The following is a 25,751-nucleotide window of genomic DNA, read 5'->3' on the forward strand; positions in this document are numbered from 1 at the left end:
TAACATTTTTCAAAAATATTAAATATAGGATGAACAACCTTGAAAATTGCAACAAATGTGTAAATACTAGCATAAACAAATAAAACTTATCATAAGATAAATTAGAAAAAATAAATCTTGAATCATTGAAATCACTTTGTTGTAAATAGAAACATCAAGAACAGTTCTTGGTAGAACATGACAAAATAGAATAAACTGCAACTTATCTAAAACAACATGAAAATATTCTGTCGCAAATCATTGTTTTGAAACACGACTCTGCTAAAAATATCTTAATCACATCCAACTTAAATTTACTCATCAAACCATCGCTACATATGTCACTTATGCTTCTTCGACTTTCTGACATCTTCGACACCCTGTAGCCTGAAAAAATCCTTCAACTTGGCATCGAACCCCGCGGGCCTTTCGTGGCCTTCCTTGAAGTTCCGACCCATGTTCAAGCTCAGGTATCGAATCAAGTCGCAACGCTCCTCGAAAATCTTCAACTTCTGATGGTATCGTCTTCGAGTGAAGACTGAGGAGAGGGCGTTGTGGGCTGGATGGGGTGGAACAAAAGTGTGGATGAATAGAAAAGATTGCAGAGCTTTATTTATTATTTATTTTATTTTATTTTTCATGTTTAAACATTTTTCTTTCTTTCGTTTTTTTGTTTATTTATTTACTTATTTGTTTAATTTTGTATTACTGCCTTGCATGCTGTAACAGTTTCTGCGTTTGTCAGATCCTGATTTTTAAAGAATAATAAAAAAAATAACATATCACCTGGAGAAGAGAAGCGGCTTACTTTGGTTTAACTTATTATTGATTTTAAATAGCTAGAATTTGTAAGAAAAGACAAAAAAACATGACTAAATAATTTAAATTTTTGTTAACACCATTTAGATAGAGACTACTAGATTTTATATCTATGATTGATACACTCATCTGAATAGATAATGTTGTGATGAACTGTTAATAAATTGAGAGGCATGGTATAACAATGAAATATGAAAGAGGAATATAATATTTCAATTTGAAAATTAACATGAATGACGAACCTTTCAAATAGAGTCCGACGTATATGATGGCCGATTTTTGAGCCGACAGAAATGGATATTTAGGCTTCAAATTTCCGCAAGCTGTAAGGGCTTTTATCAAATCATGGCTGACCTTGGTAAATTTTAATGTCAACATTTTTTTATTTTCTACAATTGTAAACACAGCGTTTAAAAACAAAATAAAAATTATTTTGAAAGTACACGATAATTCAGACAAGAAATCAATCGCTTACTCAAATATGATTAAAACAGAAACGAACTCTTAAAAAATGGAACGGGTCAAAATGAAACTACACTTACTTTCTGTTCGAGATATCCAGGAATCGGCAGGCTGGTAGCGCTGAGAGGAGCAAGGTCTGGTGGAATTATTGTGGGGTTTTTTATGGCGTGATACATTTTCGGCTTTCTGAAAACAGTTACATAAAGAACATTAAACTTTCAAGGCAGTTCCATTTTGAAGTTTTATAGAATGAATAACCTCATAAACTTTTCAAGATTATCTTCTGAGGTGAAATAATAAATGGTGTTCATGTATTCAACGGCGTGGTCAGGATACCCTCTTATTAAGCTGTGGTACCTGTCGTGTTTATTCGTTTGGGTGATTGTGTGAGTAATAAATTGAACAAAATTGAAACTGAATCAATCAGCCAATCGATCGATCGATCCATCAATCAAATCAATTAATCGATCCATCGATCCATCAACCAACCAACCAACCAACCAACCAACCAACCAACCAACCAACCAACCAACCAACCAACCAACCAGCCAGCCAGCCAACCAACCAACCAACCAATCAACCAACCAACTAACCAACCAACCAATCAATCAATCAATTAGTTTGTAAAACACTATTTTCGCGATGTTCAACAGCGCACCTCAGTAAATTTTGCAAACAGATGGGTCTTGAAATCCGCTCTAAACTTTGTAAGTGATAGAGAAGTAGTCGGAGAAAGAGAGAGAGTTCCAGAACAAAGGGCCAAAAAAAGCAACTGCAGAAAAAGTGTTTACCACGAGATAAGAAGAAGTGAAAACAAGAAGACGATCGTAAACCGGGGCGTTTAATTAGTTTAATTAGATCAATTAATATGTCTGATAAGTACTTAGGAAATAATTTAAATTGAGAATTATACATAAATGTGCAAATTTAAAAAATTATACTATATTTTAAAGGTAGCAAGTGCAAGAGAACAGATATGGAGATATAGGAAAAAAGAAAGGGGCACGAGCAACTAGACGAGAGGCAGAGTTAAAAACTTTACTTAAGGGCTAGAGTGTAGAATCAGGAAGACCATGGTAGAGTGAGTTACAATAGTCAATCCTAGATAAAACTAAAGAAGTTACAAAAATGAGTAGAGTATGATCGTCAAGGAAAGGCAAAAGTTTTTTATTCTACGTAGATTCATTGAATCAAAGATAATGCTTAGACTATGAAACTTATGAGAAAATCAAGAGTTTTAGAATCAGGTAAGATAATAGAAGAAACAGTAATAGAATGTTTAGATTTATTAAAATTAAACTTAGAAAAAAAATTGTTAAGCAGCACAACTTATTTAGAAGTATTTGTCGTTTATTTAAAATATTTTCTCTCTAACAAAACAAGTTCAAATGAAAATGTAACTGTGTAGGGGAAGGTTTTATGAATAAAATATTTCAATATAAGTCATTTGAAATTAAAATAAAATATGTTCCAAATTGAAAATAAAGAAAAACTTACTTGAAGAAGTTTTTATATTTTTTCAAATCTTAAATTATCTACCGTCAAGTAAATAATAGTACATAGTTTAAATATGATTTGATTAAAACAAAAGGTGAGAACTGGTGATATGCAAAAGTGCTACTAACATGAAATCCCCTTGGTGATAAGTCACTGGACAGAAACCCAACAAACCTTGCTTCGGACCGAACATTGCTTGGGCCTATTCACGTTTTTGTTTAATATTTGTTACATGTTGGTTGAATGAATGGGTGGTGAGATGGCCCAATGGTTAGTTTTAGTGTGTTATAGAGACTGAGAAACAGGAAATAAAACCAAAAATATATTTAAAGATGAATAGATTATTTTATCAGTTAAATTATTTGAGCTGAATTCGCCGTATAAAATTTTGTTAAAATTTTTATGTTATTAATTTTGTATCAAATTTTTTTAGTATAACTTTATTCATTTTTTTGGTTAAAAAGTTGTATCACCAATTTGTTTGTTCAAATATTTTGACGCTTGTGTGTGCTCGATTTTTTTGCGCTTTGTTATCGATTCTAGTTGAGATTTCGATTTAAATGCCTTGGTTACAATTTATCAAAATTTTCAGTTTGCAAGAGTACGTTATAACGAAGTTTTACAATCTATATACATATTCCCAATTTCATCTCATAGATGTTTATTCAAATTGAAATTTATTTAAAACTGTGAGGTACTTTTAACTCTTAACAAAATTAGTTCCATCATTTATCATCTAAAAATTAGAAATAGATGAATATTCATGAATTAATAATAAAAATAATTAAGAGACAAATTAGGCAAATCTGTCCACCAAACCAACCTCCTCTCTCGACCTCCTCACGGGTCTGCACTGTTTGGGGGGAACTGGCCGGCCTCTCACGTACAACAAATGGTTGTTCAGAAATGTTGCCAATTCGCTTTCTCCAGCCAGTCTGTAGTACACATCTGAAGATCATCACAAAATTTGAAACAGTGTTAAAAAATTTAAATCTTGAGGTTTGATGACACAAAACAATGTTGTAAGTGTTGAAATATTCGTAGATAGAGACATCGCAAATTTAAATTAATTAAAATTTAAATTAAAAATAACGCATACATAACAAACGTAAAACTAATCCAGAAACATGAAAACGGTAATAAAATGTCACCATTAAATGTATAACACGAATTTAGAATATTTGTGAAACACAAATATGGACATCATATCATTTAGCATTAACATGCAGTAAACGCAAACCCACAACTCAACGTTCGCGGTACATAATTTAAATGTGCAATGCTCTAAGTTTCAAGTTCTGTTTGGAATATGTATTTTTAAAACTAAAAAAACATGTTTTAAATAAATTGAAGTAAAAATCTTTTACATTTTGTATTTAGATTATAAGTACGAAAATATCAAATTTTAAAAAGCACTGTGCACTGTCTTAAATTGAATAATTGAACATGTGTTCATCATTACAGCCTACCCTTAAATTCAGCAGCAAATTCAATAGTTTTCTGTCTGGAACAATCAATCAACTCGCCCTTATCGATCAAACTGACGGGACAATATTCTTCACAAGGTCCAAGTTTTTGTCTGAATTCTTGCGGAGTTATGCCCAAACCCACGATGCTGGCCACTCCGTCTAAATAATAAAAACAAAATTCCACAAAACGCAGTTGTCATAAAAATTGAACAGTAGGGACGCTTAAAATATTTCCATAGGTACAATTCTTGTTCGTCACAGGTGCCCAAATCTACAAATTATATATACTTTCTTAAAACAAATGTTGTTTGTAGTTGCAGAAGTGAAGGAATACCTTTGGAGAGTCCCTCGGCATGATGACGCACGCAGTCGATGCCGTTCATGATGACATCGACTACCCTGCTCCACACCCACCTGTCATTTCGTTACATGCTTCCCTCAATCTCGTTCGTTTCGTTTAATTGTGCAAATAGAATAGAAACAGAATATAAAGACAAAACAAATTTACTTGAATAAATCATAACTTGAATTTTATTACCATGCGAATATAATTGGAAATCACTTTTAAAAAAGTTTAAAAGTTAAACTAGACAGAGTTAGTTTGCATTAAATTAGTGTAAAAATTTGCTACTATTAGGATTTGAAAAAATAATCAGAAAAATGGTATTATAATAAACTCAAGCAACCAATTTGACATTTCAGAATAAAAGCAGAACTTTAGTTTTATTATACCAATTCAAAATTCTATCACAAACCTCCTGACGGCGTTTATAATTTATACTTGTGACACTAAATAAAAAGCGGAACAAGCTAAATTTTTGAACTCTTAAAAAAACGGTATCAAATTGTTTTTATGCACATTTTATACTTAAAAAAAACAATTTATTATACACTGTACTAGAAATAATAAAAGTGACTGACCATCTAGATCTCTCGAGAGGGACCTCGTGCAAAATGTTGCGCCCTTCCTTGTACCAGCCACGGACCGCAGGCTCGTACAGGAGATATTCTTTGAGACGATTTTCGAGAAATTCGTTGTCATCCAGAAGAGGTTCATGTCTACAGCAAAAATGGAAACAACAGAACAACCGCCGTAACGTGAAAGAAAAAAGGTTAATGCAAATATCTCAACAACAAAATTTTATTTACAATTTAAATATATTGAATGTACTAGATTGGTCAACATTACAAAACAATGTACTGTTCATTGTCATGCTTGGAATAAATGGAAATTGACTGGATGCAGTATCGTTCTTGTGAAAGTTCATGGACAATTTCGGGCGAGTTTATTGGAATATTCAATTCAATTAATTGCTTTAAAAAGTTTACTTAAAAATATTTTCGACTAACAGCGTTTGTAGTCTGTTGTCTCGATTAAGCTGCCAGTGATGTGCGAGCTGTTCTTTGCTGATCTTCAAATAAATAATACGTAGAGGCTGTATGTCCCTGGCTTCAATGGCCTGTATCTGGTCGATCGTCATCGGGTAGCCATCCAGTGCATAGCTGCATCAACAATAATATTATTTATATGGGATGTAACCTTACTTACAATTACTTACTTACCTTCCGTAAGTAAGTAATTGGATGAAGCCATCCAGAGTAACGCGTTAATGTAATCTAATTGATTCTGAAACATGATCTAACGAAACAATTTGATCACAACGAATTTCTATGTAACTTGTTTATTTATTTAAGAGAAACGGCTTGGGCGAACCCCTTGCCAACAGTTAAAATGATCGTAGTCTCGAATAATTCAGGATCATCATATCAAAACGTTCAAAATTATACAAATCGATTTACTAAGAACTGCTTAATTTTTTGTTCAGACTACAGACTCCAATTTTGTAGAAGCAGCGTTAAATAACACCAGCTCCACAAATTTTTTAAAGCAGAACTTAAAAACAACAATTTAAAGTTTATTAACAAAAAAATCATATATTCATTTCATTCCAACTATTGAATCATATCACCTCATCTTAAACCACGAATTTAAAAATCTGGCAACTTCACCCTCTGATGGCACAGAGTGGGTCCATGAGCACCATGTTCAGACATTTAGCGGTCAGGGCATCTGGCACAGTGCTTCCCTGGTTGAGAGATGAAAATATTTGTTTCGACAGGAAGCAGGTTGGCCACATTTGAAGAACTTGACGCAATGCATCCCCGGCTGATATGCGAGCAATCACGAGATCGTTCGCCAGACGAGAGGCAACTGATTGGACCGAAGAAAAATTTTTTCACCATTTATTTCACAAAATGTTTTGAAATAATATTTATAACACGATGATTAATATTTTATATAATATAATTTCTCATCATGATCGTAATATAATCTTCTGCTTTTATTCCTGATTTCTCATACTACTAAAACAACAACAACAACTACTACTACTACTACTAATACTACTAATACTACTACTACTTCTACTACTACTTCTACTACTATAATAATAAAAATAATAATAACAATAACAATAATATTAATAATAATAACAATCTCATTTAAAGAAGCGCCAATACAAGCGACTGAGGCACCCTCGGAACAATACTCCTATGGTAAAATTATTAACACGCAAGTCGCCGATATTGTGACGCAGACCTAAGAGTTCGAAATGGCAAAAATTCAAAATCTGAATAGCAGTAAGCAAATCTGTTAGCTTTTATGATACAACTCCATACCGGACGACTCTGAAACAGGTTTGTTTGACACTCAAAAACTGCTATATTAATAATAATAATAATTATTACTATTATTTATGCATTTTGAATAAAGAAGGACTAGTGTATGGCTTTTGTAGATCTTGAAAAAGCGCTTAACAGAGTTCAAGAAGTAGTCTGGGAGTTGAGGAATGGCTTGTGACAGTTATTAGAGCTATGTACGAGGACGTGACAACAGCAGTCAAGATGATGGATGGGCAGAGTGATAGTTTTGAAGTGAAAGTTGGTGCACATCAGGGTTCGGTGCTCAGCTCTCTGCTGTTTATTATTGTTTTAGAGGCTTTTTCAAAGAATTTCCGTGTTGGCTTGCCATGGGAGCTGCTCTATGCGGATGATTTGTGTCTGATTGCAGATTCTGAGAAAGAGTTGATGGAGAAGATTAAGTGTTAAAAAGATGCAATGAAAACAAAAAAGCTAAGGGTTAACATGAATAAAACAAAAGTTATGTGTTGTAAAGTAAGGAATGGACAAGTAGAGAATTCTGGAAAGTGGCCGTTTGCGGTGTGCAAGACGGGTGTTGGAGCAAACTCAATAATCTGTAGTGCTTGTAAGAAATAGGTGCATAAGAGATGCAGTGGACTGGCTGGTAGTTTGAAAGTGGCTGCTTTCAAGTGTAAAAGATGTTGATGGAGGGATCAAAAGAAAATAAGAAAAGAGAGAGAAATAGATTGTGAAGGGAAGGTGGAATGTGTGGAGAAGTTTTGTTATCTGGGAGATATGATAGGATCTGGAGGTGGAGCTGAGGAAGCATCAAGAGCTAGTGCGCGGTGTGCTTTTGCTATGTTACAAGAACTAGTTCCGATTCTGACAGCAAAAAGTGCTTCTTTAAAGGTAAAAAGAAAAAATATACAGTACGCATATTCAACGTGTGATGGTGTATGGTAGTGAGACATGGGCTATGAAAGTGGGAGATATGCAGCAGAAAGGAAAGGGCAGAAAAAATGATGATCAGGTATATGTGTGGCGTAACAAAGAAAACGAGTGAAGAGCTCCGACAAAGGTTAAATATAGTTAATGTGTGTGATAGGGTGAGACAGGGTAGATTGAGATGGTTTGGAAATGTGGAACGGAGAGAGGAGGATGACTGGGTGTCAGCATGTAGACAAGTTGATGGGGAGAAGGATAGAAAAAGAGGAGGAAAAACTTGGAAGGAGTGTGTGTCAGATGACATGAAAAAGATAAAGTTGAGAAAGGGACAAGACCGCGATGTGTGGAGAAGTGGCATCCTTGAAAACCGTCCAACCCGTGCAAGTGAGAAAGCACGGACGTTAAAACCATTATGATGATGATGATTAATCACTTATTTCATTCTTCATTAATCGTTTAATTAATCATTAATTAACTAAATGATTCCTTCATTAATAATAACTCAATTGAATGTTGTACTTGTGGTTTTGCCGGACCTCGGCGGACCGATGACAGCCACGTTAACAGGGACCACCATTTTCGAAGGAATAGAGCAGAGGTAATGCAACGGATCTCTCACGAATGACCTTAGCGCTTCCTGACTCGATAGGAAGTAGATAAATGCTCTGTGCACCGCAGGATATCTCGGAAGGCTTGGATCCTGCTGCATGTGTGAGCCCTCCGCCAGCTGAGTTCAATGAAATATTCAAATGTGTACAAATACATGACGGTAAAATTACATGCTTGCCAATACATGGTCAAAAATTATGTAACAAACCAGAAGTTGGAAAAAAAGACAAAACATAAAAAGTACTATGAATTATTCTCTACAATTTTAATTGCTTAATAAATTTTAGTAAACTGTAAACTGTAACAGATATAAGTAATCTAACCATGACAGGACACCAGCGATCGAATCTACTCAAGTGTTTGTAGCCTGACCTCAAAAGATCTTCTGCCAACGATAGTGAAATTGGAGACACGTGTTCAAAAAGACTGCGAAACTTTTCTAGAAACGGTTTCAATTTCTTGTTCAGCTGATAGGTAACAGTTGTCAATCTTTTGTTTGTGTCCAGTTCAAAAGTCGAGACCAACATTTTTTTCAACTGATTCTGCATTTTCATGTTATTAAGCAGGGTTGACGAAGCACAAATAATTAACTAGAAAACTTGTGAAGTTAAAAATCGATTGAGCGTAAAATTCGTAACATGATATAGATTTGTAAAGCCAAATTAAGAGCCAATTTGAAAAAGTGACAAAAAAATATGAGAAGGTATAGAGTTATATGATAAAAAATGTTCAACCGACCACTATCTTAATTTTCTCTTCCTGCTCGAATTCGTACCAGTTGATGATGCTCTGCCTGATGTTCTCTTCGTACTCTTTCAAGTCCAAACTATCATCTTCTTCTTCTTCTTCCATTACGTTAAATTCCTGGAAATTTTTTTGTGGCATTCAGTGAAAATTAATGTAGACTTTTAAATAAGTTTCCAACCTTATTCATTTTATCAAAATGTACACATGTATTAAAAAAAAACATTTGAATACTTTTTCCTATTCAAATACATAAATCTGTACAGGATCCTTGCAGTCATAATAAGATTAAAAGATCAAAAAAATCAATGGAAAAAGTTATTTCTACATAAGAAACTAATAAAAAAAATGCTAGATTGGAGAAAAGTTATTTCCTCTTCTGAACCGTTCAAGTTCTCTGCAAGGCGAACTTTTTCCAATATTCTAACACCCAACACTTCAATTTGAAATTAAAAAATTATTCACGAAATAGATCACTAATAAATTTACAGATTTTACATCATTTATATCTGTAATAAATATGAATATATTTACTTAACAATTACAATCAAATTTTAAAGCTATTTTTAGTAAGCAGCTATAGAAATTGAACAACCAACAATAAATTATTAAAAAATTAAATTCCATCAAAAGATAGATAGAATAAATTGAAAAGAAAACACGTCCTAACCGAAAATTCGTCTTCCAGGACCTGATTGACGTCAATGTCCTTCATGTTCTCCTGCATTTCTTCGAGCAGCTGGTCGCCGTCCACGGTCTCCGTTTTTTCTCCGCGTTGAAAGTGGACTCCCTTGGGCTGGCCCATCAACTAAAGTGTGTCAGAGTTTCATGCGTATGAAAATCATTCAAACGTATCCATGTCTATGATACGTCGTTGTGTTAACATTGCAAAATGCAATTGCGGGAAACATTTATAGTCTATTTTAAAGGCATTCCACTCAAATTTACGGTTAATAAAATTCTAGCGCGAACATGTTGAACATCGCGGAAATAGCGCTTTATAAACTGGTTGAATGAATGAATGATTGATTGATTGGTTAGCTGATTGATTGGTTGATTGATTGATTGATTGATTGATTGATTGATTGATTGATTGATTGATTGATTGATTGATTGATTGATTGATTGATTGATTGATTGATTGATTGATTGATTGATTGATTGATTGATTGATTGATTGATTGATGAGAATTGTAAATAATTGTGCTCGACATTTTTAGAAATTGTTTTCCAGGAAAAATAAAATAAAAGGTTGCATCACCGTGGAAGTAACAGAAAATAATGAAACAGAAAATCAGTTAAATGAAAGTGTTAAAGAACATGAAAGAAAAAAGTTTGAAAACCTAAAAAAAAAATTAGAGAAAACGTACGAAGATACATGTGTAACCGTATTTTTAGACTGAAAATCGTTGATGCAGATGATATATTTCAACATTTAAGAAAGAATTGTAATAGGACTGATGATAATCATCCGATAAACATTTCAACCAATCATAAACTGATTGAAACCAGAACAAACCGACCTTTCTCATCTCTAGCAATTTCTTCATATAATCAGCCTTCTGCTCCAGTAGTTGTTTCTTCCTTGCCTCCATTGCTTTTGAGCGTTCTTTAACGTAGTACTCTCTCAACTTCCGCTAAAATGTTTTGTTTTTATTCTTCGATATTTCGATTTAATATTATAAACATACGAGTACATGTTTTGCTAATAAATCTCTCAACAAAAGCTGTTTGAACGTGTTTAAAACCAGACTCTAGGTGTATGAGTATCAAAAAATAACAGATACAGAAATACATGTAAGACATGTAAGTGTTCAAAATGTTTCGAAAAATTATGCAAAGTGTAATCACTTTATATTTCAATAACTTTATTTTAGTAGGCAAAAGTAAAAAGTTTTGAAAGAACAACAGCAAAGATACAAAGTTTTTTATTATGAAAATGTAGAACATTAATGATAGCAGTGTTTCAATGAGTACAACATTTAGAATGTAGTAACTTTGATATAAAGAAACGAAAGTACACCGAGAACTGAAAGTAGGAGTGAATTAGTTTGAAATATTTAATCAGTTTAAAAACTGTTAACTTAAGGGAATTAGTTTGAAAAATGTATTCAAGCAAACTTTGAATTCCTGTTTTTTATGCTGCTTAATTTTCCACTTGCGAATTCTCTCTGGCAATAACCTTTTCACGGCTTCATCAGCGTCAACGTTGAGGAAGAGCGCGGCACTCGGGTACAACCCCAACCTCCCCATCTGGATGACTTCCGCCTCGTTCGACGGGAAACCTTCCAACACAAAACCAGTCGTTCGGAAACGCTTGCCTGTAATACAATACATTATAACATTTGTAATGCATTGCAATTTAAAATACGGTAACAATAATGCGTTAAACCGGATCAATATTCAATTCGTTAATTCTAGAATTAACGAATCTAGATTCTGTTAACAATTGTTAAAAAATGTTAACAAATGGAGCCACTGGCAGATAAACCGTCTAAACAAAATAACAAGCAAGGAATATTGAATATTTGAATACACTTACTCGTCATATGAAAAATAATTTTCTGTAGTTCTTACCAAGTTGGTGGTTTTTAAATTTCAGAAATTTGAATTTTCATTTATTAAATTTAAATTTTTATATAATATAAAAGTGAAATTAATGCAACCTTTCCAAAATTCGTCGAACACTTCCAGCAAAACGTCGTCTGGCAAAGTTTTGTCTTTGAGATTAGAGGCAGATAAATAATTTGATATAAGCTCATCTTTAGTTGATAATTCTGTTTGCTGAAATCATTAAACAAATTAAAGGGTTTACGACTCGTTAGAAATAAATTAGATAAATAAATTAAATAAAAAAAGAAATAAAAATAAATTAAATAAATAAATTAGAAATAAAGAAATAAAGAAATAAATCTTTTTGTGTCACTATAACCAAAATCTAATAATAACTATAACGGTAGGTTCATTGTCACGGTCATCACCATGATTATTGTCATAAAAAACATTTTAATGAGAAATGAAATTATTGAAACGCACTTACCTCCATACTCAAGACAGGCACTCCTTTCCTGAAGATGAGTCCGTGCTTGAAATTTTTTGTTGAATCCTCCTCTGCAGAATCAAATTCTGTCTGGTTGTTCATCCAGTCAACATTTCCAACGGTTGATAAGCGATTTCTTCGCTCATTTTCACTTTAGTTTGAAATGTTTACAAAAAAAACTAATAATTTTAAGTTTTAGATTGTACAATCCAGTTGATTTTGCTAAATTTTCAAACATTTATTTGAAAAAAAACACAAATCAAACATGAAAAAATGATTTAACAAAGTTAGACAATAACAAATAAGTATAAGCGATCAAATAATTAATAAAAGAGAAATAAATGTCTTCTCGCTGTTGTAAAAGCATTTTTAAAAAATGAAAAAAGTTAGGCAAACTCGAGCATGTCAAAATCTTCGGTTTCCGAATCGGCAAAGTCAATGCCGAATGTTATCTTCTTCTTCGTTTTCTTGATGATTATTTCGTGTAGATACTCCTGAAACTGAATGTGGCAGAGGCCAATTTTGTTCGTCAGATGGCGAGCGAGTGTTGTTTTGCCGGAACCTACCGGGCCGGCTATGAGCAGACGAATTGGAGGAATCTGATTGTTTAATATGAGTTGACAAATTCAGGAACTATCATTTTTATCCACGGTTTTTAATGTATGTGACTTTTCACCTAAATTTGCTCTGAGATGATTTGTTATCATAATTCTTTTATTTTTAATTTGAAAATTTAAGCGTTTAAATAAACATACAACAAACAAATTTATTGTAAAAAAAATTAATTATAAACGTTAAAAAAGATCATTATTTTGACTACTTTTTGACTTGGTATATATTTTTTCGTAGTAAAATATTTTACTATAACAAGATGGTCTCGTAAAAAACCTTGAGAGGTTTTTTCTTGGCCACGTAGGACTGCGGAGATGCTAGGAACTTCTCGAGAGCTTCTTCACTGGAAAAGAAATAAACCTTTTCTCTGTATGCGGCTCTGATGTCTCCGTTACAAGGCCACAATATATTTCGGTCGCTCAGTGACACAGGACAAAAATAATTGGAGTCGCCCATGTTGATGTTTTGCACTCTCGGTCCGATAACTATAGAATCAAACTTTGAATTCTGCCATGCAAAATAAACTTTATTTATAATAAATAAAATAGTTTAAATAATTAGTTTCATATTTAAAACATTAAAGTTTGTACCTAATAATTTGTATTTGATTTTACACTTATTGTAAAAAATATCGTTACATAAACTGTCAAGATTTCTGGTGAAAAGAGTTTGAGACATTAATAATCTAATAAATTGAAGAAAGGATTGAAAAACTAAAAGTAACAAACGATTTGCAGTTGTAGCTTTAAATTCAACAAAATTTGTATTTATTTCACTGAATGACTTTTTTATTTTTGTTATATCTACTTAACTATCCCATACAAAAACGTCTTTCAATCAATGCCATGTATTTTTCAAAATTTCCAATCTCAGGCCAACATTCAAACAATGTCACAACAAACAAATCATCAAACTCAAAAAGTTTTCCTGCTTTACACAAGAATTTTTTGGTTAAATGATTTCAAGTCACGTGTAACTCAATGATATATTTTATAGCACCTTATTTACTGTCAACAAATCTCATACCTGTTTAACTGGAATTCATCTCAAATACGTAAGTTGCATGCGATGAGTAACATGAAACTTGACTAAATTTGAAGCTTAACTTTTTTATATCGCCCTCTCAATCTTTTGACTTGAAACATCGAGAACAGGACTGATGAACAGAAATAAGGACACGTACAATAATAAGGGAAGATCAAAGAGGATCAACATACTTCACTTTCGCTTCCTTCCTCTTGCACTTTTTCTTCATCTTCTGCTTGGTCCTCGATTGTGTAACTCATTCTGGAGACGCCCTCATATGCTCGGAAAAAAAACCTTTCTATTTTTATCAAAAATATTATCAACAATTTTTTTGCATCACAAAATCCTTAATAAATTTCTCCAAAACGGTCAAAACTAAATTCGCATAAAATCATTTAATACTTCAAATTAAGTATTTAAAACTTTTTGCTAAATGAGAAAAAATGACTTCAACTATAATTAAATTTTAACTTTTAAATTCGACAAATAAGATTCAAAATAATGCTGCAAAAATGTAACATTTACTAGACAGTTCTTTCCATGATACATATAAACAAGTACAATAATAAAACTAAATAAATTTTATGCTCTCACCTTCAATGGTTTCGATGACTTTATCAAGAATGTCAAAAAGGGATCTGGCATTCCACATCTTCGTCACCAAATCCCCTATATCTTTGACGAAACTGTTGAAATATTTCATGGCATCAAAGGACAAACCTGGTATGGCCTGGTCGTGACGAGGTGCAAACATGAGTGTGGTGTGAATTGCGTTCTTACCAGTTTTTAAATAAAAGTCAGAAAAAGACACGTTTTGGGTAGAAAAATGGACGTGATAAGCAAAAAAAGTCATCAGCCGCACTACCAAAAATCTTGCCCCCCACCTTAAAATTTTGGTACCCCGTAAAAATTTTAAATTTTGGCCCCGTCCCCTAGTCAAAGTTGTCTAGATACGCCACTGGCAATATTAATATGTCTAGTGATCTTATAAGTATAATACGAATCAATAAAAGTTGTATTTCAAAATACCATGTCGTAAATTTTGTTAACTTCTGAATTCTTTCCGGCACGTTCAGCCACGGCAGCTACCGTCATGTGAGTTAAAATACTAAATCGAATTTTTTCTGAAATTTTCAATTTGCTTTTTAATATTCTTTTTTCAACGTGTTCTAAAATTAATATAAAATGTTAATGTATCAATCGAAAGCATACCTAATTCGTCGTTATTGTTTGGACCTTCTTCAGTGTCAGCATCGTCATCCTTATTATCTTCATCGTCGTTTTCAAACATGCTCAGGTTAGACTTTATCTGAAAAATTACACATTATATATATATATATATATATATAACGGTATATATATATATATATAATGATATATATATATATATAATGACGACAACAAGGTAAGGTTTAATAGCTCAAATCTCTTAAACTATATATATATAACGGTATATATATATATACATACAATTTACACATTTTATATATATATATATAAACTATATATAAACTATATATATATATATATATATATATATATATACATTTATATATTTATATATATATAAACAAAGGTAATGCCAATCAAAAGAACATACGGACCATGGTCACAGGTGAAAGTTAATGGAGAAGAAACAGAAACAGTATCAGAATTTATCAATTTAGGAAGTCATATTAACAAGGCCGGTAGAATAGAGAAGAAATTGAAGAAAAGAAAAGCGCTAGCCGGAGTATTTTGAAGACTGTACACCAAAGTTTTCAAAAGACATGACATTGGACTAAAGTTAAACAAAGAACGTACATGCTATGGTGACCCCGGTTTTGATATATGTGGCTGAGTCGTGGGCATTAAAGCAACAAACCAGATAACATTCTGACGATTCACAAGTCGATTATATCAAAAAAGTTGTACATCTTTCAAAGTTTTGTAAAAACTGAAAGCTCCTTTTTCCGAAAATTGTTAAACATCCTAATAGAAGATTTCGAAATACTTGAAGCGACAAACAAACAACCATAATAGTATTAAAATAATAATACCATATTACTTATATATAAACAAACATAACAAATAGATTGAGCTAACAAAGCCCATTCGATTCAAGCCGTGTAAAAATATAAATTTATATATACACATTTAACAGCCAAAAAATTCAGCACAATAATTCTACTTAATGAGTGAGGTTGAAAACTTGTTGACTCGATCCAAATAGCAAGGGTCAAAACGGCAAAGTGAAATAATAGGATCACAACAACAAGACGATTGTAAAACTGTTTTAGAAAAATTATTGGATTACAAAACCCAAATTTATAACTATTTTCTTTACTATCACAAATATTTGTTGTATTAATAGATAAAACGATAACCTGATTTTCAACATCCAATTTGCCACCTGCCTTCAACAGTTTCGATGTTTTGAAAAATGAATAAGCCAGCACAGACTGTCTGTGTCCCTTCAAGTCAAATCTAAAATTGTTTGATTTATAAATATTTAAAATAATTAAAACCAGATAATCTAGCCCTTTTCAGGTTTAGACGAGTATATTATAAAAAAAACTAAGGCAAGATATACTATATAGATTACAATTATCTCAGAATAATAAAACATTAACGTTGGTTAGCAAACTGTTTTTATTCTCATTATCTGTCTTTTATTATCCATAATTAAATTACAATTGTTTATTAAGAGCCCCACTAAACATTTTTTATTATCTTTTATTATCCATAATTAAATTACAATTGTTTATTAAGAGCCCCACTAAACATTATTAAATGTTTAATAACATTGACTTAATAAAATAAAATATTGTCGTTGAAAACTTAATGCAGAAAACTACAGAAATAAAAACTTTAGTATAAAAACGCCAAAATATCTAAGTCTCAGCCAAGGATGTGCAAATGAGGGATTCACCTTGATATAACTTTATTTCTTTACGGCACTGAGTTAGTCAAGTTAGTCTAATGAAAGTTTCGCGAAAAAATTATTTCACTTTGAAGATAAAAATTTGTGTAATGATAATTTAGTTAGAAAAAACTGACCCTTGTTTGAAAACTGATTTGAAGGTTTCTTGAACCTCTTTTGTGTCTTGTCTGTCTTCTGGGATGGCCTCCCCAATGATGACCGACAAATTTGGAACATCATAATCTGAATTAAAAGCGGAAAACGAGATGTGATATTGCATCAGCAACTTGAATGTTAGGCTGCTACATAAACAAAACCATAAACAAACAAAAATTTAAGGACAGGACCCAACTGATATTATTAGCTGGAATATTAAATTATAATTTAAATCGATGAGAACTGAATTAAGTATAAGATAAATTACTTCGCAGATTTTTTTTTTAGTTGATGTTCAGCACCATAAATTATATTCACTATATTTTTATGTCACTACTGGGCCAAAACATTGAAAAATTTTTAATCCCTTCCACCTTTCCATCAAAATTTAGTCATTTGTCATAGTTGTCGCATTTGCTAATGATGTCAGCTATTCAATTCAAACTGAATAAGTTTGATTAATCAATTAAATTTAATTTAAATTGAGCTCATTTATTTAACGTAGCAGTTGAAAGCTATAGAAAAATCATGCTAAATGCATCAGAATTTGGTAACGATTGTAAATAAGATGCAGAAAGATGCAAAAAGAACTTGGAAAGAAGGGATTACACATATGCCATATTCTAACAGGTTTTAATTGTTGATAAATGCCTCGTAGATAAAGCCACGAATGTCATTGCCTCATAGAATAAAATAATAAAAAAAGAATGATATTTATGTCAACGTCCGTCAAGCGATTTAGGCCAACTTCTGAGAAATTCACGAAGCCTTTGCCATGATGCCAGAGTATCGTTGATGGTTTCTTCCATTTCCGTTCTTTCTGGTCCCTCAATTGGAATGTAGGACTGGAAAAGAGTTCAAGTGAGTTAAAATCTTCTTTTTTGTTAAATTTGCCATGTAAAAGTTTATTCGTTTATTTGAAGGAAATCGGCCCGGGCAAACCCCTTGCCAACAACAAATTTCAAAAGAAAAGAAAAAATTATAATAAATAAAAAATAAAAAAAAACGTTTAAAATACCGATGTAAAAATCTAAATAAACCAATTTAGTGAAATTTAGAAACTTTTTGAGTAAACTTTTTGAGTAAAAAAGATCACTGAGTTTGTAAATATGACACAAAACATTTGAAAATATAAGGCGGACACCTACCAGGAATGAGAGCAACTGCTGAATGATGCATGTTGCATGTGTTTTTTCTGAAAATGAAATATATTAAAAAATTGAAAATCAATCAAAGAAGTTATTTGCTTTTGGTGCGAAAATGCATTTACTGACTTTTAGACAATCGTCTGCATTTATTTTTATCAAATATTTAATAGCGGCAAGAATGAAAGAAAGGTAACCAGACCAAGTTCATCGATGTCCATATTAACGAGAATCGAATTTTCCTTGCTAGATTCAGACGCTGAATTATATTTATTATAAAATCATTTGTTAATATGAAATGGAGTTAATCTACTATACATTTATTTTTTAATAACATTCACACTAATACATTATGAAATAGTAATTTTAATAAATTAACTTACATTTAACATTGTCCATTACATTCAATAGTTCTGCTCTTGTGTTTTTATCGATTCCTTCAATGAAATATTATAAATAAAAAATAAACGAAATCATAGTAGGAATGAAATTTGAGCAACAAAACCAAAACTGAGGCATAAATTTTATATTAAGAATGATGAATAGATAAAAGATGAATATATGAATATTGTATGTACGCTTATAAAATGTATGAACGAACGTCGAATTTATGTCAAAATGTTCGGTTCTTGTGTTTTTATCGATTCCTTCAATGAAATAAAATATAAACAAAATCAAAGAAAGAATGATATGTCAGATATGTCAATGTCAAATATCTGGCAAAGTTTGTTAAACACTAGTTGGCTTCATTTAATAAAATCTATAAGTAGTAATTCTAAAAAAATTCAATAAGGTGACTTTAAAATGTTTCGAAGTATTAAAATGAGTTCGTCTCAGAAAAAATAAGTTTAACAGGTCAAAAGAATCAAATAATTCAAAAACCAGTCAAACCAAATTTCATTAAAATCAAAAGACAACACAGCCATTTAGGATTGTAACTAATCTTGATAACTGATATTTACGGTATTTGGATCAAAATCGGAATTTAGATGTTGGACAAATCTGAATCAAAGTTAGCATGTGTTCTTGAAATTAATCGTGTGCTTTCAAAATAAAGTATGTTGCTACTAATTAACGCTCCACCCCACTGACGAACTCCGTATTTTAATGCTGAATTAGTAGCATAGTTAAAAGTAAAATTAGTAATGCTAAACAAAATTATTTAACTAAAAATTGAATTAGTTACTAGTCCAAAAATTTAAATACAGATCCAAAAGTCAAAACCTGGCTTCAAAAACGTCGCATTTCTACAAACAATATTGAAAAAAAACCAAATAAAATATAGAATTTTAAAAGAATTAACATTTTTTTAGAATTAAACAATAATACAACTTTGAGCAATTTCTTCTGTAATGCTTTTTCTAGTTTGCACTCCAAAAACCACAATCTGACTAAGTCCACTGAGTAAGTTGTCATATCCATCAGTGTAATTCAAGCCGAGGCTCTTGAAGACATTTTGCACATCTATAATTTTTTCATTTATTTCGGCAGCACGTTTGTTGAGGGCATCTTCGCTGGTTGACTTGGGCGGTGTTATTTTCTTAGCCAACGATGTAAAGCTCAATTTGTTTAGCGTTGAGCGGCGCATTTTTTTGGCCAAAAACGAACGTTTTCTTTTATCGGAAGGTGGCGCGTATGTGCTTCTAGTGAAAAATCTCATTCTGTTCTCTTTAGGATTAACAAGAACTGCTGAAGATGAAGATAATAAAGATAAGGAAGTGGCTTTTGAGAGAGTGGATTGCATTCGAGTTTTTTTAGTAGAAACAACTTGTTTTGATGATTTTTTCAAGGATGCATCGTCAGTATTCTGCAATGACTGACTATTATTCACATTGTTAACATTGTCAGGGAAATCAATGCTGTTATTGTTAAGGTTGTTATTACTGTTAATATTTACAATGCTGATTCCACGGTCGTCGTCATTAAACTCTTCATTTATTATATCGCTTTTTTCAATTTTTTCTTTATTGTCTTTAACATTTTCATCCTCATTGTGGCTAATCCAGTTATCCAAAAAATTTATTCTTTCTGTTTTCGCGTCTGAGCTTCGTTTGGAATGATTAGCGCTATGAGAATTTTCATGGCTTTCATAATCGCAATTGTAATTATAACAGAGTTTGTTGTTGTTGTTAGCGTTAGCATTGGCATTGTCATTGCTATTATTAGCACCATTTTGTTTCATTTTATTATTGTTATTCGCGTAACTGGTTTTGCTAAAATTTTTTTTAAATTCCAAAGCGGATGATTCTGAAAACTTTTGCTGACTTGGGAGAGATGTTTTTATGATGGGCGGTAGTTTATTTTTACTGTGTCTCGTAGCCGACGTTGATGGTTTGAGAGGATTTGAAAAGGTTCTATTTATCTCAGCTACTTCATCAACTTCTAGCCAGCTCTCTTCCTCCTGTTCCTGTAAATATTTATTCAACAATAAACAATTTTGAGGCGGTTTAAATCGGTTGGCATTTAATGGAGTTTCATTATTGAATTTTTAACAAAAAAAGTGAAAAATTTCGGATCATTTTAAAACAACTAACTAATTTTTATGCAATAATAAATATTGGAAATTAAAAAATTTAATAAATGACATTTCAAACAAACAATTTCGAACAAACATATCTAACGTTGTTGTCGTTCACCCCTACCAGGTCTTCATACAGGTCCGTCAAAATGTTTCGTCTTTAATAAAAGAATGTTACATAAAAATTTGAAAATACAGAATGTGCAAATAACACATAACAAAGACAGTTATGTTTATATATGTTTTTACGTATGCTGGTAAAATACCATAATTAATGCAGTAATTTATGAAATCTACAGAAGATTTCATAAATTACAGTATATACGCATATACACATACTACCTGTTGGAAACAACGTAAATGGTTGCAAGATCTGTCCAGACAATAATCTCAAAATCAAAAATATTTTCAGCAAAACTAAATGTCGGCCATAAAACAAAAAATGCAAAATAAAAAAAAAATTATAAACCGACTGTGTAACTGGGGAAAGTAATCAAACTCCAATCAAATTGTCATTACGACAGGGCTTCAATTTTACTTTTCAACTTAAAGAAACAAAGAATAGATTGGTATACGACGACTTCTTTCATTAGCTTAACATGCTGCCAGTTAATTGCCAAAACACCGCATTAATCACCTAACTATGTGTTCATCAAAAACGCGTGAATTTTTGTCAATTTTGTGCACTAAAAACCTTTCGTCCTTCATTTCTTTCATCAAATGATCTCTCAGTCGAGTGAACATCTTTTCATTCAGTTGACGGCGCTCCTTCTCGTACCACTGGGAGAGGACAATTTCTTTGCGAGGACTCACATCGGTCAGGAAGAAGACAGAATCAGGCTTCATGTTGGGTCTTCTAAGCAAAGCCACCCAGTAAGAAACATCAAGTGGGAAGGTATCTAGGACCCATCCGTAGAATCTGAATCAGATAACAAGAGCTGATTGTTTTTAATGTCGAAACAAGTTAGCGTGAGGATTAAATAAAATTGAGTTGAAAGCATCATTTAATCTCTAATGAAGAAATTATCAATTGATTCATATTTTTTATTGTTGTGTTAATTAATTTTTTCTATAGTATTTTTAAAAGATTTTCGTATCAGGTGGTTTTCTTGTGGTATATCATTCCCCAACAATTAAAAAAATATACTAAATTAAATTTACTCTTCAGAGTTATGTTCGATAACGTTTTAGTTTTACGACAATTATCCAATTTACAAATTTGTCTTCATTTGTATCTGAACGTGTAATAAATAAAAAATACGGCTTCCTTGAAAGTTACAACGTAAAATGAGCGTCAACATCACGTCACCATTAACAAGTTGTTCAAACAATAACCTATCTTTTGTTCCCAACTCGCAATTAACTTGGCGCTGAATATCCTCCATTGATTTTTCTAACATATCCAACAACAACTTCGGTGGCACATGGGGAACATAATCTTGCATGTAGTTGTCTATGAGCTCAAGAACGTAGGGGTCCGTGTCACTAATTTTGATAGAATCCAACAACTTCTGCTCATCGTCCACTGTAGGTTTGTAATCTCCACTGAATTTACTGAAAAACTGAAATTAAATAAAAGAGGAAACTATTTCAAGAACAAAGTAATTGAAAAAAAAAATTTGTTTGACTGATTTTAGTTTTGTGTTTAATAGAATAACGGACACTAACTTCATCGACCCTATCCTCCGATGATTCGTGCGATATTTTATTTTCAAAATAGAGTTCATTGTCGGCATCAGTACTGAAGTTGCTTAAATTGAATGTTTGAACTTCGTTAATGGTTTCTGCCGCCATGGTCGACTGTTTACGGAGTTGATCGAAAGATTCTTTTGTCACATTTTCCTGCTCTGAATCACTGGCGTTGGAATCTTTACATTAAATGCATCTTCATTTAATTGAAATCTTTTCAGCTAGCATATTTTCATTTGTTTGAAATCATTTTATTTAAATTTCATCAGAGATAAGGATTAAATTTTCAAAAACGTTGAACGGGTTATAACTATTTTACATTAAACCCAAGAGAATAGAAACTAGACTAACCGATTTTTGTTCAAAAAATTAAATATATTCGTGTGAGAGTTTGTTGAAATATAAAAGCATTAAAATAGGTCAAAATGATTGAATTAAAATTTAAAAGAATGCAAAAATTAAGAAATTAGAAAAACAGTTTTCAAATATTTTTAATAAAAGTTAATTAATTCTTAAAACTTTTGAAACCTTTGTCCTTATCTGCATCTTTTTCATGTGGACGAACGGGCTTTAAGAAAGCCTTTATTTGATCTGTGATGTTAGCTTCTTCGTTTGGGCTATCCAGATTGACGTTTTCATCAGTAACTTTTTGTCGTTCCATTTCCTGGTCTGTCCAGTAGGGAAGGAAAATTGTTGTAAGTAAAATTATTTTATATCAAAATAAATAAGTGCTTGGTGTGATAGTAAAACAATAATACATTAAAAACACTACTTTACTTGAAACAAATTCGATAAAATGAAACAACATAAAAAAGAAATTTAATAACTTTGTGAGCAAGATATCGGAGTCATACGAAAAGCTTTCGGACTCAACTTACGCAGAAATTAAAAATAATCCACTAGGTCACTATATTTTTTACCAGTTCATATAGCTATACAATTTTCAAATGGGCGGATAGGACGCCTGCTTTTAATATATTCCACAGCATTGTGTTTTTGTATATAGTGCTTTATATATCTTTATGAAAGGCGTGATATTTTTATAAAAATTGTTAAAAAATGTATGATATATAATACGTCTATAAGAACTGACTTAATAAAATATATTTCAATGCATATTTTTTTATATAATGTTTATGTTTTTTATATAATTGTTAAAAAATGTATATGCCTATAAGAAATTATTGAATAAAATATATTTAATTGTATATAATTAAACGTATGGACATCGATAACCTGTTTTATAAAATTTTTATAATACTGTTTATATAGAATGTTGTACGATATATTTGAACGTATACACAATTAATTTTATAAAAACCTCGCAAATACATTTGTGGTAAGCGCTAAAGATATGGAAATTGTTATGGTAGATGTTTTTCATCTATTTCGCTTCGACAACTTTTTTTTATATTTTTAATATACTTTTTGCATAACAAACACGACATTCGAATTGATTTCAGAGAATCTATGAACTTTTTAAATTTTTCGCCAGGTACAACAATACTACGGCTAACATTAAAAACGTTCCATACGTTAGGACGCACGTCAATAAATATCGACATCATAACAGATCGTGTCAATAAAAAAATTAATTAAAAAGTCATATGAAAAAGTATTTTTAAAAGTTAACACTTATATGTTTTTTTTATGAAATAATCATAATTTTTGTCATTACGCATGAGTCTTTCCATGTTTGTTCCACTCTGTCACTTTCTTCCAGGTTCCCAGCAACTTCTCAGATTTGTACTACCTTTTGCTTTTTAAAACATTCTTTGAATTTTTTCAAATTGTTGCAAATGTTTTTTTAGGCATATACATATACGATATATTCAACCCGTTCAACTGAAGCGTCACTTTTCTAATGAAATAAATATTTTCATTTAGACCGCATTTTTGTTCCAAGAAACTGTAACTACCTATCTTTCATTCAAGTGGAAACGAGTAAAAATTTCATGAATGATCTTGCAACATAATATAATCGTCTAAGCAAAACTTGACAGATTATCGAAAGATATATAAAATGAATGAATGGTTGTTGAAAAAATAGACCATTTTATAACGTTCAAAAAGTATTTTCAAACCACCAGCAATGTTTTTTTAAAAAAAATATTCTACTAATATTCGCAATAGAAAAACCTTTACCTTGCATTCTTTTTTTAAATACTTTCGCCATTTTTTTGAACTTCAAACCCATGACGACAGATTTTGTTACTTCATCTCTAAAATTGTATAAATGATTAAAAAAAAATCTTAAAAATAAAACAATATGTAAAAATATGCGATTTTAAAATGTTCACAACGACACCAAGGACAGTCTGCGTACATTTGTGAAACGCCATTATGTTAAGAAATAATTAACGATGCATTTGTTATGGTAAATAACAAACGATCAATTTTTAAAAATTACATTATTATTTAGACTATGTCCTACGTCCTATCTCGGGGAACCGGGTCTCTGGACGCAAAACGAAGATGGATTGGTTGATTGATTGATTGATTTAGACTATGTCCTGAGCATGACATAAAACTGCATCCACGCTGCCTTGCGTGCTTTTGAGCAAAAGGTTAGGCCCACCGCTTATAACTGGTGGTTGTTGTCAAGATGGGTGTCCGGATGTAAAAATTTTTCCCAAAAATGAATCCATGCCATCACGAACAAAAACAACAGCCTCTAGTCCCCAACAAGCCTTAAGTGGTCAAGTGGTGCTAAGTATCCCTTTGAAGTATGCAATAGCGGAGGGATGTTGAAAAAAAATTCAGAATGGCCCCTCTATGGTACTTGTACTTGGAACGCTCAATGTTGGATCACTGACTGGCCGCAGCATGAAAATCGCAAAAATGCTCAAACATAGAAGGATTGACATCTGCTGCCTTCAGGAGACCCGATGGAAATCAAATGGTGTCTGTCATATCAACTCAGACAAAGAAAAATATAAAATATTCTGGAATAGTCAAAAGACGGCCGAAAATGGTGTTGGAATTTTTGTCAAAGAACAGCTAGCCTAAGAAGTACTGGATATTAAAAAAACTAGCTCACGTCTCATGTGTAACAAGCATTGCCTAGAAAAGTAAACAATGACTATTTTTTCTGCGTACGTACTACAGACAGGCGAATCAGAAGAGATGAAAAATGACTTTTGGGCTGCGTTCTCTAAACAAATGCCTCGGAGAATCAAAACGTGGAAGCTGAAAAGCAATATTCATTGAGAAAAATATCAACAGATTGTCGCCACACAGTTAGACCACCAATCGCAAGCCAGTACAGATTGGAGTACATAGTTGCAGTTTTGATAAACGCTGCAACTATAGTTTGTGGGAAAACTGGTACAAAACGTCATCACGAACGGGACACTTGGTGGTGGAATGACAGTGTACAAAATGCAATAGCTGAAAAGAAAGCTGCATACAAGCAATGGCAAAAATCAAAGTCTGTTGATGACCATAAAATTCTCCGTGAAAAGAACAGCTATGCAACACGTCAAGTCGCACTAGTTTG

At 32.0% G+C, this 25,751-nt stretch overlaps 2 protein-coding genes across 2 annotated transcripts; both read right to left on the reverse strand.

Moving 5' to 3' along the window:
• Positions 1-320: 320 nt before the first annotated feature.
• HELRODRAFT_85518 (hypothetical protein) lies at positions 321-14,102 on the reverse strand (the record flags this gene model as incomplete). Its single annotated transcript, XM_009026218.1, has 21 exons — positions 321-538; positions 1,041-1,152; positions 1,341-1,446; positions 1,519-1,617; positions 2,886-2,959; positions 3,581-3,705; positions 4,227-4,385; positions 4,561-4,640; positions 5,148-5,285; positions 5,577-5,729; positions 6,237-6,438; positions 8,331-8,538; positions 8,744-9,010; positions 9,162-9,284; positions 10,688-10,801; positions 11,286-11,485; positions 11,831-11,941; positions 12,205-12,275; positions 12,601-12,803; positions 13,093-13,286; positions 14,030-14,102. The coding sequence occupies 21 exons, from the start codon at positions 14,100-14,102 to the stop codon at positions 321-323; spliced, it is 3,030 nt and encodes a 1,009-aa protein (XP_009024466.1).
• A 5,258-nt stretch (positions 14,103-19,360) lies between these two features.
• On the reverse strand, positions 19,361-22,913 carry HELRODRAFT_178144 (hypothetical protein; the record flags this gene model as incomplete). Its single annotated transcript, XM_009026284.1, has 5 exons — positions 19,361-20,452; positions 21,206-21,482; positions 21,899-22,125; positions 22,232-22,431; positions 22,781-22,913. The coding sequence occupies 5 exons, from the start codon at positions 22,911-22,913 to the stop codon at positions 19,361-19,363; spliced, it is 1,929 nt and encodes a 642-aa protein (XP_009024532.1).
• Between the last annotated feature and the right edge of the window lie 2,838 nt (positions 22,914-25,751).

Source organism: Helobdella robusta (genome assembly GCF_000326865.2).
Source record: "Helobdella robusta unplaced genomic scaffold HELROscaffold_46, whole genome shotgun sequence".
Classification (NCBI taxonomy): Eukaryota; Metazoa; Annelida; class Clitellata; order Rhynchobdellida; family Glossiphoniidae; genus Helobdella; species Helobdella robusta.